This window comes from Palaemon carinicauda, chromosome 1 (assembly GCF_036898095.1).
Source record: "Palaemon carinicauda isolate YSFRI2023 chromosome 1, ASM3689809v2, whole genome shotgun sequence".
NCBI classification, from domain to species: Eukaryota; Metazoa; Arthropoda; class Malacostraca; order Decapoda; family Palaemonidae; genus Palaemon; species Palaemon carinicauda.
This window is the reverse complement of record NC_090725.1, coordinates 116,182,865-116,203,204: the sequence shown is the minus strand read 5'-3', so window position 1 is coordinate 116,203,204 and position 20,340 is coordinate 116,182,865. Positions and strand designations below refer to the sequence as shown.

General features: G+C 42.8%; 1 protein-coding gene across 1 annotated transcript in view; it reads left to right on the top strand.

Annotated features, from left to right (window-relative positions):
* LOC137655733 (uncharacterized) overlaps positions 1–20,340 on the top strand; it is a 73,347-nt gene that overhangs the window by 20,710 nt on the left and 32,297 nt on the right. Inside the window, exons 6-7 of the mRNA XM_068389815.1 lie at positions 1,436–1,496; positions 15,387–15,599. Of these exons, the coding sequence (XP_068245916.1) occupies positions 1,436–1,496; positions 15,387–15,599 (274 nt within the window). The remainder of the gene's footprint in view (positions 1–1,435; positions 1,497–15,386; positions 15,600–20,340) is intronic.

Sequence of the window (20,340 nt, the reverse complement as noted above, 5' to 3'; positions counted from 1 at the left end):
GAAAGCGGTCTCAAAAGGAAGGGAAAAACGTATGCAATAAAGGTACAAATGTTGCCGGTAATAACAGCACTGTAGGTAACGGCACTGTCACCACCCAAGGCTCTTCCCAAAGCAGAGGCATATAGCCATTCCCCTATTAAATGGCTAGACCTGCCGCCAGTAACGACAGTTTTGCTAAGTATAGCGGCAAGGTCAAACAGCAATAATTTCCACAGAAACGAAATGCCGTATAAGGAGGCTGTGACGTTATAGGCAACACCTCCGTAAATAGCGACATATCACTGTTACATGCCTAAGATTAGGAATGCCGTCGGAAACGACAAAGCCGTAAGTACCGGCACGGCCGTCAGTCTAACAACTCGCTCCTTTATAGAGAGGTATGCTAATGGCTCTGGAGGGTCAGGACCCCTACGGGATTAGGCCTCTCAAAGAACAACTGCAAAAAACACAGCATCATATAAATAAATCTAAGGTCGATGTCAGTATCGGGAAGACCAACCGCAGGGGAAGGTAACGACATGGGGTAGTATGCCAAAAAACAAAAGTAAAAACAAAATCAAATGCAATTCAATCTTAAAATCCCAGAGACTAGGAAACGGCAGAACACTAGAGTCAGCGCACCGACATTTTGAGCTCACCCTTCGCAAAGGGGAACGCGAAAGAACTGCCAGAACCGAGCATGAGAAATCTCGAATGAATGTAGCATGGCGGACCAATGAAACGCCGTTGAAGGATAGGTTAGGCCTGAATGCGACAAGTCAAAAGAAAGTATAGAAAGTACAGAAAGCCAGCAAACCGACTTATATTCAAATAAATGAGCTCACCCTTCGCAAAGGGGAGCTCTAAAAAGTGCCCATACCTAGCCCTGAAAATTCTCGAATGCTTGTACCACGATGGCCAAGAGCCTAAATGGTCAAAATACCGAGAAAACGCCAGCAAGTGGATCAAAAGACTCAAAAAACTAGTATAACTGAGCAAAACCTCCCCAAAGGAAAAACCACTGTTAACGATTCCGGAACTATAGACCAAAACGACATCGGCGAGTCCGTCTTTAACTAAAAAGTTACTGCGTCTAGGCTAGGCTAACCGAAACTGACACGCACCCACAAAAACATAAATTACAAAAATGCAATGTAAATGCAAACTCAAAATAGAGCCCAAAGCTTGGCAATGCTACAAAACTACTAGCTAACATGAATCTTGCACAATAAAACGAGTAAACGCGAAAACAAGGACGATCGGGTACCCAAAAATAGATTTTTCCTACATCAAAATAATTTTTTTTTTTTTTATTTTGATTATTTAAGGTTATTTTTGCAGTATACAACGAAATACTTATTTCCCTAGGCTAGATCTGGTGATGGAGAAAATTTAACTAATTTCTTATCTTTTTAATGAAGTGAAGATAACTATAGTTGGTATATTTCATCCACAGAAGCTAAAGCACCTTGATATTTCTGGGAACGATAAATTGAGTGTCATCACATTTCATGCCGGTAAGAAAGTTTTCTTTAATTTTTATGACATTTTGTGGTAGTGTGTGAGAAAACTATATGTAATATCTTTAATAATGTTTAAATGTTACGACTACATAGAGCTATATAAGTCTAATAATAACGAAACGAGAAAAGACATAGCTCGAGTATCAAGCAAGCTACTGGTAGAGCCTTAGTAAGACAAAAACAATCAAATAATGAAAGAGTCAAATAGATAAAACTCCCTTGTTAAAGCTGCCTCAAAATACAGCCCAAGTTTAGTTTCTTTCTATTGTCCTAAGACTATGAAGAGTTTTCTAGTTAATGTAGACTAGAATAAAAAAAATAACTGATACCAGTGGTCACAATTATCATGCATATATACATGTATGTTTAAATAAATTTATATACACACTTATGTAAAATCCTTATATGTATATACAATATATATATATATATATATATATATATATATATATATATATATATATATATATATATATATATATATATATATATATAAGTATGTGTCTTTATAAATGCATGTAAATGTTTGTCTATATACATATTTATATGCATCTTTATACATATATACCAAATATATATACGTATATATACATATATATATATATATATATATATATATATATATATATATATATATATATATTGGGCTCAAGCCATGTCGTCCTGATGGAAGTTCCTATAGGGTAGCTTCCTAGGGTATATTACAACTACGGCGATATTCCCAGAGAATTTACCTTAAGGTACCAGAATTCTAACTCCTGGAGCGAGTATCCCTCGTGAAAGGGATATCGCGACATATCAGAGGACGTATTCTTGACACGCCACATGGCAATCTACATCCTGGACAGAGATTTCGTCTCGTAGGAGGTGATTGGCGAGATACGAATTCGGGAAAGAAAAAGGGGAGCCGCTCCCAAGGCTTCCCTATCCTCCGATTCGTATGCGTGCCTGGCGCCAATCCTGGCGCCATCTGTATTTCCTTTTTGCGTAGCTTAACAACTCGGTGTTTTTTCCTGTTTTTCTCGCAAATCTTGGATTTATTCTACTTTTCATGGCTTCTCCGTCTTCGTTGGCCTCTGATAAGTTGAGTATAATGTCTTTTATGTATAAATGTAGGCTCTTGGTAAAATTTTGAGTGATTAATAGGATTAATCTTTGATACAAGAGCCGTAGCCTACCAGAGGCGTCCTGGACGCTGTCGCTCGCTAGGTATAAATTAGTTAGTCAGAGCGACATTCCTGGTTGTTTTGCTTTAATAAATTTTAGCTATTTAGCATTACATAGGATTTCCTTTCGTGCTTAGTATTATTTGGCGAAGTATTCGCCATTCTGGCCTACGCTAGGCCATGTAGCCTAGTCGTTTGGTCCTAGTACTTCATGCATGATTATAGTTTTTCCGAGTGTAATTAAAATTTTATTGAAGCTTTAGGCTATATTTTATACATTTTAGACTGTGTGGAATATTTCCAAGATAGTATACGAGTGAGTTTCGGTGATTTAGGTAATCGATTCTCTTGGTGCCTAGGCTAGTTGCTTATGGAGCCTTAGTATACTTTATCATACTCCCCGGTTGCTTTCTTTTCTTCGGAGAAGGTATGCAATCCCTTTCCCTCTGTTTAAGCCTTGGGCTTATCCCTAAGTGGTTTTTTCCGAATTTATTTTCGATAAAACTATACTGGGGTGTTACTGTACCTTCCTGTTCCTGTAGTATGGTTCAAGAGGGACAGAACAACAGAGTTTTTTAGTCTGAGTCTGTGTTGTCTGGCTTGGGGCTGAGTCCCCCTCGCTGACCTGACACAGACAAAGGGAGCCTAGCTCCCTTAGGTCACTACCGAAGGTTTCTGTGGATATGATTCCTTCTTTTGTGATCTACCAGACTAGTCCTTGTTGCTGTTCTCGGGGGAGGATAAGTTCTTTCCCTGGGAGTAGCAACGCCTTCCTTGCTTTGGTGCTCTGGGAGCTGGCAAGTATTGCTGGCCTTCCCCCTTAGATCTCCCTTAGGCTAAGATAAGTTTCTTGGCTGCGGGTGATCTGTCACTAAAGCAAGGTTGGCAGGACCCTCTTGTCCCTTCCCCCTCTTTCTCCGTAATGGCCGAGCCATTACTGTACTGTACGTCGTTCTACATCTGGACCTAGTATAGGTTAGGATGTGGAATTGACTCAGCCCCTTGCCGGCCGGCAGAGCTGCTGGCCGGCAAGGGTCTTGTGTTTTCGAGTGCTGCCCGGACCTCTCTTGGTCCCTCATCCATGCCTGCCTGTAGAGCCAGACGGCATTGGTCAGGAAGCCTGAATTAGTTTCTCCCCTTCCTTATATGCACTCTTTCGGTTGCCGGGCTTGGAGGTTGTGTACACTCTTATCCCGGCATCCATTCTATTTTTCTTCTAGTGCTGTACCTGACCCGGCTGCCGGCCTATGAGCCGGCAGCCGGGCAGGTGTAGGCCTCTGGTTCTTTTGCTGCCGGCTGGCATCGGTCTTGTACCTTTGCCGGCCGGCTTATGTCAGCCCTTGTCTGCCGGTCACCAAGAGTGTGGCCGGCAGCTGGGTACTACCTTGTGTAGTTGCTGGCCGGCAGCCATTGCCGGCCAACATTGGCTATTACCGGCCGGCAGTTGCTGCCGACCGGCACATGCATTTGAACCAGAGTGCTGCCGCCTTATAGCTGTTAAGTAGTATACTTTAAAGCTAGTTATGGTGTGTGCCGGCCGGCAAAGGCAGGCCGGCACGCATCCCCCTATACTGTACTAGTATTCTTCAGTATAACATATACAGTAAGAAGAAAACTATGGTAAGGGTTTTGGTACAGCACTGTGTCTTCTAACACTATTGTGTTTTCTCGCACATCCCTTTGCTGTTGCCCTACAGATAGGAAAGTGAGTTCTTTCCTGTCTATTATCCAGGTTTTTAAAATCATTGCTTAGGTGTGAGCTCCACCTGTTTCCTCTGGAAACTTTGCATTGGTTACTCTAGAAGAGATTAACCATTTGATTTTATTATCTGGAAGGCTGCAGCAATGGGTTGTGAGGGAAACACAAGTGTGTGTCTTTCCTTTCTGAATTGTTATGCTATACTAATGCATATTCAGTGATACATAGTTCACTTGATACTCATGGAAATTTCTTCTCTTTACAGAAGGACACTCCGAAGTGGGGAAGTGCTTTCTGCAACGTCCGCAGCAAGAACCTCTGCGGACATGAGTTTTGTAGGAGACACGCAGCATACGCTGTCTCCAAGGATGATCTCCGGTATTGGCAGGTATGTAATGTGTGCACTAACCTGATTACTGAAACCTTTAATTCCCCTAGGACAGAGGAATCAAGGGATATAGCTAGGAAGAAGCTTCGTACCTGGGTAAGGGGCTTCCAAAAGAACAATTCTGGCCCTTATCTTCCAAGTGAGAAGATGAGGGCGTATCTTTTCCCTAAGGCATCAGCTGATGCAGTGATTCCCCAGCCTCAAGAGGAGATCCCCTAAGTTCAGATCCAGGTGGATGCTGAAGTCGCGGTCGCGATGCAAGACATCCAGTTAGATGACAGGATGTCTGATGTGGACGGGTGTCGGGAGGAAGACCTCCTGGCAGAAGCCCAGGATGAAGTTCAAGCCCCAGACATTGTAGAGGTAGACGTCGACGAGGTGTCGGCTACTCCGGTTCAGATTCCGGAGCCTATTCCCTCTACATCGGCCGGTCTCCCAGTAGAACTTGGACTGGCCCTCTCTTCTATTGTTGGAATGATCCAACAAATGCAGAAGGAGAATCAGGAGAAGGCGGCTGCAATGGAACTGCGAATGCAGTGCCTTGCAGAATCACATGGGCCCCAGAAAAAGCTCAATGTGAAAGACCTTGTGCTCAGATGCTAACCCATGGAGGTATGCTGAGCACATGCCGATGACGACTGGAAAGATCGTCATCTCGGATAAGCTGGGCTCAGTTCCCCTGGAGGAGGTGGAATTCTGGCCCAGCAAGGCATCATATCCGGACTGTTATGTCCGGCTGAGAAAGGAACCAGCTTCAAAGGAGGAGACAGAGCCGAAGGAGGTCATAGTGATGGACCATGCTAAGGCTCAAGATCTACTTTCACCCTCGATGAAAGAGAGGGGCTTCTCTAACTCAAAGGTAGCCGCATTGAATAGGAAGCTCCCTTCCTTTGTGTCCTCGCCTACTAGAGCCTTCCCCTTTTTACAGAAAGGGTTTCTGGCTGTACTAAAAGCAGTCGAGGCCGGCAAGTCTTGCCCCTCCCTAGAGGAGTGTAAATCCTTGTCGCTGGCCCTGCCTATGGACCACAAAGACTGGAAGGACGTCCATCTTACGTTCTCAGTTGGAAAGTTGGAGGCTGATATTGCCGGACGTCAGTTCGGCGAGGACCTCCCTAAGCTGTCTGACTTTCTTTTGCAAAGAGAGTTCGATACAAAAGAAAGACTGACTGCCTCAATGTCTCTTCAGACTACTCTCGAGACGATGGCAAGTGACCCCAAGGTCCATGAAATGTTCATGATAGTGGCCAAGTCTCATCTGGCCACAGTGACGAAGGACCTTTATGGCTTCGTCAAGGCAAGGAGAGCTTGTAGGGAGTTCGTGTTTACCTCGGCTACGGTGAGGCACGAGCCAAGGAAACTAATCTCCTCCAACATTTGGGGAAAAGACCTTTTCCCTACCGACTTGGTCAAAGAAGTTGTTGATAAGGCCGCCTTGGAGAATAGAAACCTTCTCCAGAAGTGGGGCCTGGCTATCAAAAGAAAGTCTTCCCCGGATGAGGGTCCTCAACCAAAGAGGAAGACTAGGAGGACTAGGCTACCATCTCGGCCAGCCAAGCCTCTTAGACAGCAACAGCAACTGCAATTGCCATTGCCCCCAGTGCCCCAGATCGTGGCACAAACCCCGACCACTTTTCAGTGGGTACCCCAGGCCGTGTCGACACAGTCCACGGCATTCACCCCAGCGTTCGAAGGGCAGTCTACTTCCTTTCGAGCAAAGCCTAGAGGAGCAGCCAGAGGCTTGTCTAGACGCCCCTCAAGGGGAAGGGGATTCAGGGGTGGTCGTGGTCAGGAAGGCAAGACCTCAGGACGGCAGTCCAAGCGAGGTGATACCGGTAGGAGGGAGACTTCTGAAATTTCGGGATCGGTGGACCTTCGATCCCTGGGCCCACAGCCTACTCAAGAATGGACTGGGCGGGAGCTGGTACAGCACTCCACCCCCGTGCCTTCAGTTTTTCCAACACTCCACCCCCGTTATGGAGGAGTACGTTCAAGAACTGTTGGAGAAAAAAGGTGATCCGAAGGGTGAAGCCCATCAATTTCTAAGGGAGGCTGTTTTGTGTTCCCAAGAAAGACTCGGAAAAGCTCAGAGTCATTCTGGACTTGTCGCCACTCAACAAGTTCATAGTGAATTGCAAATTCAAAATGCTAACACTGCAACACATAAGGACCTTACTGCCCAAGAGGGCATATTCCGTCTCTATAGACTTGTCAGACGCCTATTGGCACATTCCAATTAGCCATCGACTCTCCCCCTACCTAGGGTTCAGGCTACAACGAAGACTATACGCCTTCGGAGCCATGCCATTCCGGCTAAACATAGCCCCAAGGATTTTTACGAAGCTTGCGAGCGTAGCTCTCAAACAATTACGCCTAAAGGGAATTCAGTTAGTAGCCTACATGAACGACTGGTTGGTGTGGGCAGCATCCGAGACAGAATGCTTGCAAGCTTCCAGTCAAGTGATCCAGTTCCTAGAGTACCTAGGCTTCAAGATCAACAGAAAAAAGTCTCGACTTTCTCCATCTCAAAAGTTCCAGTGGCTGGGAATCCACTGGGACCTTTTGTCACACCGTTTCTCCATCCCGGCGAAGAAAGGAAGGAGATAGCGGGTTCTGTCAAGAGACTTCTAGATTCCGAAAGGATATCAAGACGCGAGCAGGAGAGGGTACTGCGCTCTCTCCAGTTTGCTTCGGTGACAGACCCAGTGCTAAGAGCACAGCTAAAGGATGCAATCGGAGTTTGGAGAAGTTATGCATCAAACGCGCGAAGAGATCTGAGAAGACCAGCCGCTTCGGCTAAGTACTCTTCTCAGGCCTTGGTCCCAAGCCAGACATCTAAAGAAGTCGGTTCTTCTTCAGCCACCTCCCCCGTCGGTGACGATTCACTCAGACACCTCGAAGGAGGGATGGGGAGGTCACTCTCATCGGAAAAAAGTCCAGGGGACTTGGTCCAAGCTATTCAAGACCTTTCACATAAAACTTTCTAGAAGCTAGGGCAGTGCTCCTTACCTTAAAGAAAGTCTCCCCGCGTCACTTGATCCACATAAGGTTGGTGATAGACAGCGAGGTAGTTGTGAGATACTTGAATCGACAAGGATTGAGGTCACCACCTCTCAACCAGGTGATGTTGGCCATCTTCTGATTGGCGGAAAAGAAGTGGTACCTGTCGGCAGTTCACCTTCAAGGAGTCCGCAATGTGACAGCGGACGCTCTATCCAGGTTCACACCGATAGAGTCGGAATGGTCCTTAGACGCAGGATCATTCTCCTTCATTCTGAATGAGTCCCAGAACTGCAGATAGACCTCTTTGCGACGAAAGACAACAAGAAGTTGCCCCTGTACGTGCCCCGTACGAGGACCCCTTAGCGGAAGCAGTGGACGCGATGTCCCTCGACTGGAACAGATGGTCCAAGATTTATCTGTTCCCTCTTCACAACCTTCTGTTGAGGGTCCTCAACAAACTGAGATCCTTCAAGGGGTAGAGGCAATAGTGGCCCACAAGTGGCCGAACAGCGTGTGGTTCCTCCTGGCATTGGAACTGTAGCTGAAGTTTGTACCGCTACCAGATCCAGTTCTGACCCAGCTAGTCCAGAAGTCAACTGTCTGCGCTTCATTACAGAAAACCCGGACCCTGCAGCTCATGATTTTCTCTCCCTAGCGGTGAGAAAGCGTTTCGGGATTTCGAAAGCCAGCATAGACTTCCTTGAGGAATATAAGTGCAAATCTACTAGAAGGCAATATGAGTCATCTTGGAGAAAATGGGTGGCCTTTTGTCAAGGCGAAGAATCCGCAGGAGATCTTGACAGACTTCTGCTTATCTTTCTTCTCCACCTCCATGGTCAAGGATTGGCAGCTAACACGATTTCAGCGTGTAAGTCTGCTTTGACAAGACCCATTCTATATGCCTTCCAGGTCGACCTAGGTAACGAGATCTTTAATAAAGTCCCGAAAGCCTGTGCTAGGCTCAGACCTTCAGCACCTCCAAAGCCCATTTCATGGTCTTTAGACAAGTTCTTCATTTCGCTTCTCTGTTGAGCAATGAAGAGTGTGCGTTAAAGGATTTGACACAAAAAGTTATTTTCCTATTTTGCACTCGCGTCCGGGGCCAGGGTTAGTGAGATTGTAGCCTCTCGAGAGAGGCAGGTCGTGTTCAGTTCCTGGTTGGGGGAGAACTGAACCTGTTTCCGGATCCTACGTTTCTCGCCAAGAATGAGTTACCCACCAACAGGTGGGGTCCCTGGAGAATCTGCCCTCTGAAAGAAGATGCATCTCTATGTCCAGTAGAATGCCTAAAGGTCTATCTTCATAGAACTTCAGACTTTAAGGGTGGTCAACTATTCAGGGGAGAAACATCAGGCTCAAATTTATCTCTGAATCAACTCAGAGCGAAAATCACATATTTTATTCGCAGAGCGGATCCTGACAATACACCCGCAGGTCACGATCCGAGGAAAGTTGCCTCATCCTTAAATTTCTTTAATTGTATGGATTTTGAACATCTCCGTTCATACACTGGCTGGAAGTCTTCCAGAGTGTTCTTTCGCCACTATGCGAAGCAAGTAGAGGAACTAAAGAGATCTGTGGTAGCAGTGGGTCGCGGTGTTAACCCTACTGTTTAACTCTGCGAGGAACAGTGGTCTTAATTGGGACGATTAATTCCAGGGTGAGTGTGTAGTTACATACTGTACTACAAACTAAGTGAGGGCACTGTGTTGCCCATGTAGACTGTTCCATTTCCAAAGGTGAACCTAGCATAAGTGCAGACATGTGTGCCGAGCGTTTCTAACGCTAATGTCATTGATTTGTAATACAGACTTTTATGACTTTGATACCTCGGTATCTTAAAAGTGGCATTTAATGTTTTTCTTTCAGAAAAACAAGCTCTGTTTACTATCATACTTATGCTTAAAGTTTTGGGTTATCCTCTTCTTATGTATATATATATATATATATATATATATATATATATATATATATATATATAATTGTGGTTAACCTGTTTATTTATTGCCTGTCAATAAACTGGTTCTTGAGAACCTTGCGTCTCCTTCACCTGTGTCAATTTATTGGTATAATTGAGCATTCATTCTATTTACCTTATCTGGGATAATTCTAATAGAATTGTTCCTTTATGCAAGCTATGTTGCATTGGTTTTCCTCCTATACGGATATAAAACCTTTGTCCAATACAAGCATTGTGCGGAGAACTGGTCGATATTTCATATTGACGCAGTGGTTCTTTACAAACTATGCTTTACTTAATATAGGGCGAGACCACTATATTAGCTTGCCTGGTATTCATACATAGGTATATGTACTCTTCGAGACTTTTCCAGAGTCTAGTAGGACTCTTCCCTGTAGGGGGCAGGAAGCTCTAACATAGTTTATAGTTAGTTGAAAAGATGTATAACGGTAACATCTTAGGTCTCTAGGTCTAGTCGACCGGGAAAAAATTACCTCCGGGGAGTACGGCACGTTCTGAGAATCCACAGATACGGTAATGCTCTGGTACACTTCCATCAGGACGACATGGCTTGAGCCCAAAAAACGGATTTTGAGCGAAGCGAAAAATCTATTTTTGGGTGAGATGGCCATGTCGTCCTGATGGACCCGCCCTTGCCTTTCTAAGAAAGGGCTGTAGGACCCCTCCCTACATACAGTATCTGTAGCACCTCGTGTACGCTACAAGGAATACAGATGGCGCCAGGATTGGCGGCAGGCACGCATACGAATCGGACGATAGGGAAGCCTTGGGAGCGGCTCCCCTTTTTCTTTCCCGAATTCGTATCTCGCCAATCACCTCCTACGAGACGAAATCTCTGTCCAGGATGTAGATTGCCATGTGGCGTGTCAAGAATACGTCCTCTGATATGTCGCGATATCCCTTTCACGAGGGATACTCGCTCCAGGAGTTAGAATTCTGGTACCTTAAGGTAAATTCTCTGGGAATATCGCCGTAGTTGTAATATACCCTAGGAAGCTACCTTATAGGAACTTCCATCAGGATGACATGGCCATCTCACCCGAAAATAGATTTTTCGCTTCGCTCAAAATCCGTTATATATTCTTTATAAGATGTATACATATATATATATTTATAATTATATACAAATTTATATATATACTTATATTTATATATATATATATATATATATATATATAATTATATATATATTTATATATATGCATATGTACACACACATATATATATATATATATATATATATATATATATATATTTGTTTTTTATATATATGTATTCATATATTATATATGTATATATACGTATATATATGTATATATATGTATTTATATATTATATATGTATATATATGTATATATATGTATTCATATATTATATATGTATATATATATATATGTATATTATATATTTATATGTATATGTTTATATATGTATATATATGTATATATACGTACATATATATATATATATATATATATATATATATATATATATATATATATATATATATATATGCATATATATATGTATATATATATATATATATATATATATATATATATATATATATATATTTATTTATATATAAGTATATATACGTATACATGTATAAATATATGTATATTTATTATTATTATTATTATTATTATTGCTATCCAAGCTACAACCCTAGTTGAAAAAGCCAGATGCTATAAGCCCAAGGGCTCCAATAGAGAAAAATAGCCCAGTGAGGAAAGGAAAAAAAGGAAATAAATAAATGATGAGAACAAATTAACAATAAATCATTCTAAAAACAGTAACAGCGTCAAAACAGAAATGTCATATGGAAACTATAAAAAGACTTATGTCAGCCTGTCAACATAAAGACATTTGCTGCAACTTTGAACTTTTGTAGTTCTACTGATTTAACTACCCGATTAGGAAGATCACTCCACAACTTGGTCACAACTGGAATAAAACTTCTAGATTACTGTATAGTATTGAGCATCATGGTGGAGAAGGCCTGGCTATTAGAATTAACTGCCTGCCTAGTACTACGAATAGGATGGAATTGTCCAGGAAGATCTGAATGTAAAGAATGGTCAGAGTTATGAAAAATTTTATGCAACATGCATAATGAACTAATTGAATGACGGTGCCAAAGAATAGTATCTAGATCAAGAATAAGAAATTTAATGGACCGTAAGTTCCTGTCCAACAAATTAAAATGAGAATCCGCAGCTGAAGACCAGACAGAAGAACAATACTCAAAACAAGGTAGAATGAAAGAATTAAAACACTTCTTCAGAATAGATTGATCACCAAAATTCTTGAAAGACTTTCTCAATAAGCCAATTCTTTGTGCAATTGAAGAAGACACAGACCTAATGTGTTTCTCAAAAGTAAATTTGGTGTCGAGAATCACACCTAAAACTTTAAGAGTCATACAAAGTAAAAGAAACATTATCAATACTGAGATCCGGATGTTGAGGAGCCACTGTCCTAAATCTACTTACAATCATACTTTGAGTTTTATTGGGATTCAACTTCATACCCCATAATTTACACCATGCACTAATTTTAGCTAGGTCTCTATTAAGGGATTCAGCAACCCCAGATCAACATTCAGGGGATGGAATTGATGCAAAGGGAGTAGCATCATTGCATATGCAACAAGCTTGTTTTCTAGACCAAACCACATGTCATGTGTATATAGTAGGAAAAGTAATGGACCAAGAACACTACTCTGTGGAACACCAGATATCACATTCCTATACTCACTATGGTGCCAGAAACAACAACTCTTTGAGATCTATTACTTAAAATATCAATAACAATGCTAAGAAACGACCCATCCACTCCCAACTGTTTCAGCTTGAAAACAAGGGCCTCATGATTAACATGGCCAAAGGCAGCACTAAAATCAAGGCCAATCATACGAACTTCCTGACTACAATCAAGGGATTTCTGTACAGCATTGGGGATTGTAAGAAGGGCATCACATGCTCCAAGGCCTTTACGAAAACCAAATTGCAAACTGGGGAATAGATGATTACCTTCAGCAGACCTATTAAGACGTTTTGCCAAAAGACGTTCAAAAACTTTAGATAATATGTGAGTTATGGAAATTCGGCGGTAATCAGTTGGACTTGAGCTACCACAAACACATTTACATAAAGGAGTAACATTACCAATTCTCCAACAAGTGCTAAAAGCTCCTCTTCTTGCTAACTTGCTCAAAATAACAAATAACTTTGGAGCTAAGAAATCAGTAGTCTTTATAAAAAACAAAGGAAAATACCATTTGGGTCTACACCTCCATAAGCATCAAGGTCCATCAACAGAGTTTTAATTTCACGAGATCGAAAAGCTAAACTAGTTAGTTTAGCTTCAGGAAAACATGAATGAGGAAGTTCAAGTTTTTCATTACTCTGTTTACTGTCAAAAACATCAGCCAACCTTTGGACAGTGAGAGACTGAGCTATCTAGTTTAAGTAAAGGAGGAACTGTTGCATCTACACCAAAGAGTGCAGATTTAAGGGTAGACCACCATTTATGTTCCCGAGTTGTACCAGAAATGGTTTTTTTATGGATAATTGTATTCCTTTTCCGTTGAGGCATAAACTCTCTGAGCAAAAGCTCTAAGCTGAGTATAATTATTCCAGGTCAAATCTGATCTGTTACCTTTCCAAAGATGATAGGCCTCCTGCTTCTCCAAATAAGCACGTCTACAATCATCACTGAACCACGGTTTGTCCTTCACTCGGTACCTTAGCACACGAGAAGGGATATGCCTATCAAATATGGTGACTAGATTCTCATTCAAAGGGACAACAGGATCAACACTACTATATAATTGTGACCAATTCAAGCACAAAAGATCATGCAAAATCCCATTCCAGTCTGCTTGAGATATCATATAAATTTTACAAGGGTATGATACATCAGGGACAGGTTGCTCAGTCTTCACTACTACTGAAATCAAGGCATGACCAGATGTCCTGACTGGAGAACCAACCTTACTAGTTATAATGCCAGGGGAGTCAGTGTATACAAGGTCCAAGCAATTACCAGACCTGTGAGTATCTTCACTTATCATTTGCTCACAGCCTGATTCAGAGGCAAAATCTAAAGCTCTTAAGCCATGGCGATCGGTAGGAAAGATAGAACTTAACCACTCCCTATGGTGAGCATTAAAATCACCAACAACGACAAAAGAAGCCTTTCTATCATCTTCTTGTATCTCAGCCATGATGGTCAGAAGACAATCAAAGATGTCTGGATTCCGTTAGATCGAACACAAATAAAAGCTGTTATGCCTGCCACAAACTTTTATTACCTAAATCTCATGACATCCACATTCATAGCAGAACTTATGAGAAGCAAGGTACTTGGTCCTAATATACACCACCATTCCCCTGGCCCTAGGGATGGAATTACGTTTCAACATTATGGGCTTCTTAAAACCAGTTATAAGGAGCTCAGATGAGTGCCTCATATTAGAAACCAAAGTTTCTGAGCACAAAAGAATATCATACTGTCTGGACACAACTGTCAGGTCTTGAATATTTGCATGAAGACCACGGATATTGCAATACAGAAGACGACATTGACGAAATCTAGGACGTACTGGTCCCGGATTTTGCTCAATGTCTCTAGAGAGTATAAGAATTAATATTAATAAAAAAGAAACGTTGTACTTAAAAACTAGATTAACAAGAATTACAACAAAAGCAATATGTACAGAATTATAAATAAAGTGATTTATCAAACCCATAGACTATAGTAAAAAGTCGGAAAAACTGGTCAACATGGAGGAGCCGATACACCATGCAAGGCTAAATACCCCCCAGGATAGCCACTTCAACTGCAGGGAGAACAGTAAGGATGGTTTTGAGATGAAAAAGAATCAGATAAGGGAAAGACAACCTCTTGATAAACCACCAGGCATCTATGGCCCTTCTAATAAGCCTGCCCAACACACCATTTAAAAAAAAACAAGAGGAAGAGAAAAAAAATAAGATTGAATAGTGTGCCCGAGTGTACCCTCAAGCAAGAGAACTCTAACCCAAGACAGTGGAAGACCATGGTACAGAAGCTATGGCACTAACCAAGACTACAGAGCGATGGTTTAATTTTGGAGTGTCCTCCTAGAAAAGCTGCTTACCATAGCTAAAGAGTCTCTTCTACCCTTACCAAGAGGAAAGTAAACTGAACAATTGCAGTGCAGTAATTAACCCCTTGGGTGAAGAAGTGTTTAGTAATCTCATTGTTGTCAGGTGTAAGAGGAAAGACGAGAATCCGTAAAGAATAAGCCAGACTATTCGGTGTATGTGTAGGCAAAGAAAAAATAAGCCGTAACCAGAGACAGGGATCCAATGCATTACTGTCTGGCCAGTCAAAGGATCCAATGACTCTCTAGTGGTAGCATCTCAAGGGCAGCTGGTGCCCTGGCCAACCTACTACCTACTACCGACATATGTATATATATGTGTATATTTATACATACATATATATATATATATATATATATATATATATATATATATATATATACATATGCAGATGCAGATAAAAACAATATAGAAATTGTAAGAAATGTAAAAAATTTTAATCTATTATACTTTATCTATATTTTTTTCCAAATGAAAATGATTATTTTACTTTGCAGATTTCATCCATCAGATGATCTACTTAGATATCTCGAATTGTGTTTTAAGAATAATCAAAGTGGAAGAAGACTTGTTGTCCAACCAGCACCCTCAAAACCAGAAGGATGTTGGGATTATGGAAGTGCTGGACGTCTCGAATAATCGCCTGAAAGAAATTCCTCCTTCATTGCTCTCTGCTTTAAGCAATAACGGTTTCTCGCTCAATATCTCCGGTAAGTTGTAAAATCTCGTCTTCTTCTTCAAATAACTCGTCTTCCCCAAGTTAAAGTTAATTTATACAAAGAGATTATGCAAATCATTTGATGGCAAAGTGGTGAAACCTGGTTTGAACAAGGTATTGATTGTGAGATCTGTGAGAGAAGGATTTCCAATGATTCGCAATTCTGATCTTTTAGATTCTTTAAAATCCAAAATTAAACTTGTACTAGTCAGGGCCACCCATAATTGGTTGGTTTGCTGTGAGAAATAAGACTAAAATCTCCCACCATCACCAATCTGCATTGGCCAGTGTGGTGATGAATATGGCCAATTCCCCAACATGCCTAAGGATATATATTGGGCCTTTTTTCTGCATTGTACTAGAAACGGCTGCATTTGTTTTTTGTTGTTATATAGGCCTAATATATATATATATATATATATATATATATATATATATATATATATATATATATATATATGTATATATATATATATATATATATATATATATATATATATATATATTCAATGTTATCCCAACATTTGCCGGCCACTTTGCTGTGTAGAAATTAGAAGCCTAACGAAGAAATTTACTGAGTTTGAAATTATCTGTAAGCATACCCAATGAGAGAATTTTAAACTAAAGATAAAACAAAATTGGAAATCATAACATTTAATTCAATAGTTGAATTGGGTGCACTGAATTCTTTAAAATTAGTTGATTATAATTAGATGAGCTCATTTGCCATCAGAAATAAATCTAGTGTAATTCCTACCGAAAATTGCCTAACCCCACCATATTTTGAAAAATCTGGTCTGATTTCAAATTGTTCCTTTCATGAGAATTGGCAACGTCTCTGCCTCGCGTTTTGCTGGACTGGGGTTCGAGATCTGCTCATCCTCCATAGTCGTTTGTAGTGTCTGCAACCTCATCATCCTTCGGAGTTAAAGATGGAGGGTTTGGGGGAGCCTATAGATCTATATACTGTATGTGTGTCAAGAATAAGTTAACCAAGATTGATGTTACTTCTCTGAATAATCTTTTTAGAAGCTTATATATAAATTTTGGTATTTTTAGAAAAAAAATAAGTCTATTAAGCTCGGCTTTTAAGTTTAATGGTTAAGATCACAGGGATTTGGCAGTTTAAATCCTTCAAGTCGAGTTTAATATTCTTGAGATCTTATCTACGTTGTTGTACCACCCGTTTGTCACACGATCATACATAGGCTAGTAACAACATTTCTCTTTTTTGTATATATTATCCTTTGTATCTTCGCTCTTCCCTCGCACTGACAGCAGCGTGCATCAACCTGTCTGCTTTTCTTATTGTTAACTGTTAACAGAACCGGTTGCCGGTTGGACAAGAAATAGCCTGTTGTATTTTGTGACCTTCTTGCCGGGACTTGGTGTGTATATATAAACTCAATGTTCTGTAATAAAGTTACTCAGTTGCTTTCATCTCGCCTTTTGAGTCACAACCTACTCTTGGCCCGTTACATAGGTGACCCTGGAAGTTAACTCACTCCTCCCGCCTCCCCCCCCCTCACTGGTACAATGGCGGACTCCTCGGAAGTTGGCACCACCCCATTTAAACTTTCATCGTTCACCAGTGTAAAGCGTTCGCTTAGTTTCAGTGCGCAGAAGTCCTGGTCCGCATCAAGGGCGTGACTCGCTTAACCACCAAAGCAGATTATGCTCTCGCGACAATACCCGAGGACACCTGCCCGGAAATCTCCGACTGGCTTTGTGAACAAGGAGAAACCCCAATAGCGTATGACGCCCTCAAAACATACCTTCTGCAGCAGTACTCACTGACGCCAGCTGCCCGTATAGCAAAGCTTTTTCAGCTCTCTCAACAACCGTTGGGGGACCAAAGGGCTTCGCTCGCCCTCAGGGAAATGACCAGTATCGCTCGCCTGCAGCGTGCCGCAGACGGCTCTCCTTGTGAGGTGAGCCTACTTCGTGCCCTTTGGGTATGCCGTTTACCCGAACCTGTACGCGCTGCCATACCCAATGTCGATAGTTTACCCATAAAGGATTTGATGACCAAAGCCAATGCCCTTATGGACAGCCACTTCACGACCTTCAAGACCTCCATCAACGCCTCCACTCCTGACAAAGAGGACGCCTATTCAACGTCAACCCAAGCTGACGTGAATGCAGTAGGAAATACACGCCTACCCCGTGATGTGCCCGAGCGGCGACAAAGCCACCCATCACTCACAACTTGCTCGCGCCCCCTAACCAACGACTTCTACAGCCACTTACTGCCGCGCATCGGCCGCAGTTTTTCTACTACCACTACAGATTTGGGGATGCCGCAGAGAAATGTGGCAAGGATTGTCAGTGGCCAAAAAACGTGTAAGTAGGCCATCGCTCGTGGCGGTGGCCTCCCATATTTCTAATCTTTTCTTTTTACATGATGCAGGAATGGGCGTACGATTTTTGGTAGACACAGATGATTGTCATTTCCTTTTGCCAAGGGAACTCTTCAGGACACGACGTAGTCTGTCTAAGTCTGCTGACGTCCGCCTGGTAGCTGCCAACAGATCTGCGATACCCAACTACGGTTACGAGAACCTCACATTATCGTTTGGAAACGGTAAATTTAATTGGAAGTTTCTCGTTGCTTTCATCACATTGCCAATCCTCGGTGCGGATTTTCTCTCTCATTTCCACCTTCTGGTCGATGTCACCCACCGACGATTGGTCAACACAGACTCATACTTGGCGACACCTCTTCAACCCGCCCCCTTCAACCTCGCTCCTCACATCAGCACACCCATGGATGCCAATCCCCACCTCCTTACATCGTACCCGGAAGTTTTCCGTCCAGAACTTCGCAAAACGCTCACGGCTCCTGCCAAACACAGTATTTATCACCATATCAAGACAACGGAGCCCCCAGTCTTCGCAAAATTCAGATGGCTGGCACTGGATCGATTGGCAGGCACCAAACAGACGTTCGCCGAAATGGAAGAAATAGGCCTTTGCCAAAAGGCCTTCAGCCCATGGTCGTCACCTTTACACATCACCCTGAAGAAAGACGGCTCCCTCTGTCCGTTTGGGGATTACAGGCGCCTGGACACGCAAACAGACCCAGATCACTACCCCCTCCCTAATATCACCGACGTGACCTCCTACCTGCACAAAGCGAAGGTTTTCTCCACGCTCGACTTCTTGAAGGGGTATTATCAGGTGCCTATGAAACCAGAAGACATCCCAAAGACTGCAATCACCATTCCCTTCGGTGCATACACCTTCAATTACTCCTGTTTTGGCCTTCGTAATTCTGGGGCCACTTTTCAACGTCTCATGGATGGCATCTTAGGGGACCTCCCCTTCTGTCTATGTTACGTGGACAACATAATTGTGGTCTCTTCCTCTAAAGAGGAACACCTCCGTCACCTGCGTATCGTGCTCGACCGCCTGCAACAAAACGGCCTTGTAGTCCGGTACGACAAGTGTACCTTTGGTGCCAACGAAGTGTTGTTCTTAGGGTACCGCATCACTCTTGAAGGAGTCCATTCCCTCCCTGAGAATGTAGCAGCCATTCAAAACTTCCCCACGCCCTTGACCGTCAAAGTACTGCAGGAATTCTCGGGCTTGATCAACTATTATCAATGTTTTCTGCTAGCCATTTGCGTCACTCTTGCTCCCCTCTATGCTTCCCTCAAGGGCAAGCCACTAGACCTGAAGTTGGGTCCCCTTCAAGAAGCAGCCTTCTGCAACGCAAAGAATGCCCTATCAACCACTGCGGCTCTCACTTTTCCCATCCCACATGCCCCTCCCCTTCTCTTCACCGATGCCAGCCATGTCGCTATTGGTGCAGTATTCGTACACCTGGTCAATGGCTTGCACCGCCCATTGGCTTTCTTCAGCAGAAAACTGTCCAAGACAGAATCGGGTTATTCTACCTTCGATCGCATAATGCTGGTGGTGCACTTGGCTGTCCGTCACTTTCGCCATTTCTTAGAAGATACGCCCTTTGCCATTCGCACAGACCACAGGCCTCTGGTGCACACATTCACTTGACAGTCTGACGCCTGGTACGTCAATGCCAAGATCTCTCCGCCGTGGCTGAATACAATTTGACCCTTCGACACGTCCCTGGGAAAATGAATCCCGTTGCCGATGCCCCGTCAAGAAACACGTTGGCCCCCATTAAACTGGGATTGGATTACAACGCCTTGGCTGAAGCCCAACGACAGGATCCCGAGTATCAAGCATGTAGGACATCCTGCACGTCCCTCCGTTGGGAAGACGTCCCCCTCGACAACTCCAACACCACCCTCCTCTGTGATGTCAGTACTGGTAGACCGCGACCTTGGATTCCTACTCCCATGCACCAACAGGTGTTTGATTTCATTCACGGCCTTTCACATCCCTCGCGCCGTTCTACTGCACAGCTGCTGAAGGTGAAGTTCATTCGGCACGGCATTTCTAAGGATGCTAAGTATTGGGTCCGAGCATGTACTTCTTGCCAAACTTTCAAAGTACATCAACACACAGATTCAGGAGTGGGCACCTTTTCTCAACCTCTGTGTCATTTAGGCCACATTCACGTCGACATTGTAGGCCCCCTACCCACATCACAAGGACATCGTTACCTGTTTACCATCATCGACCGCTCCACTCGTTGGCCTGAAACCATTCCCATGGAAACTGCAACGTCCGCCTCATGTACATCTGCCTTACTCTTAGGATGGATTGCAAGATTTGGCATCCCTGAGCATATTACTTCTGGGCAT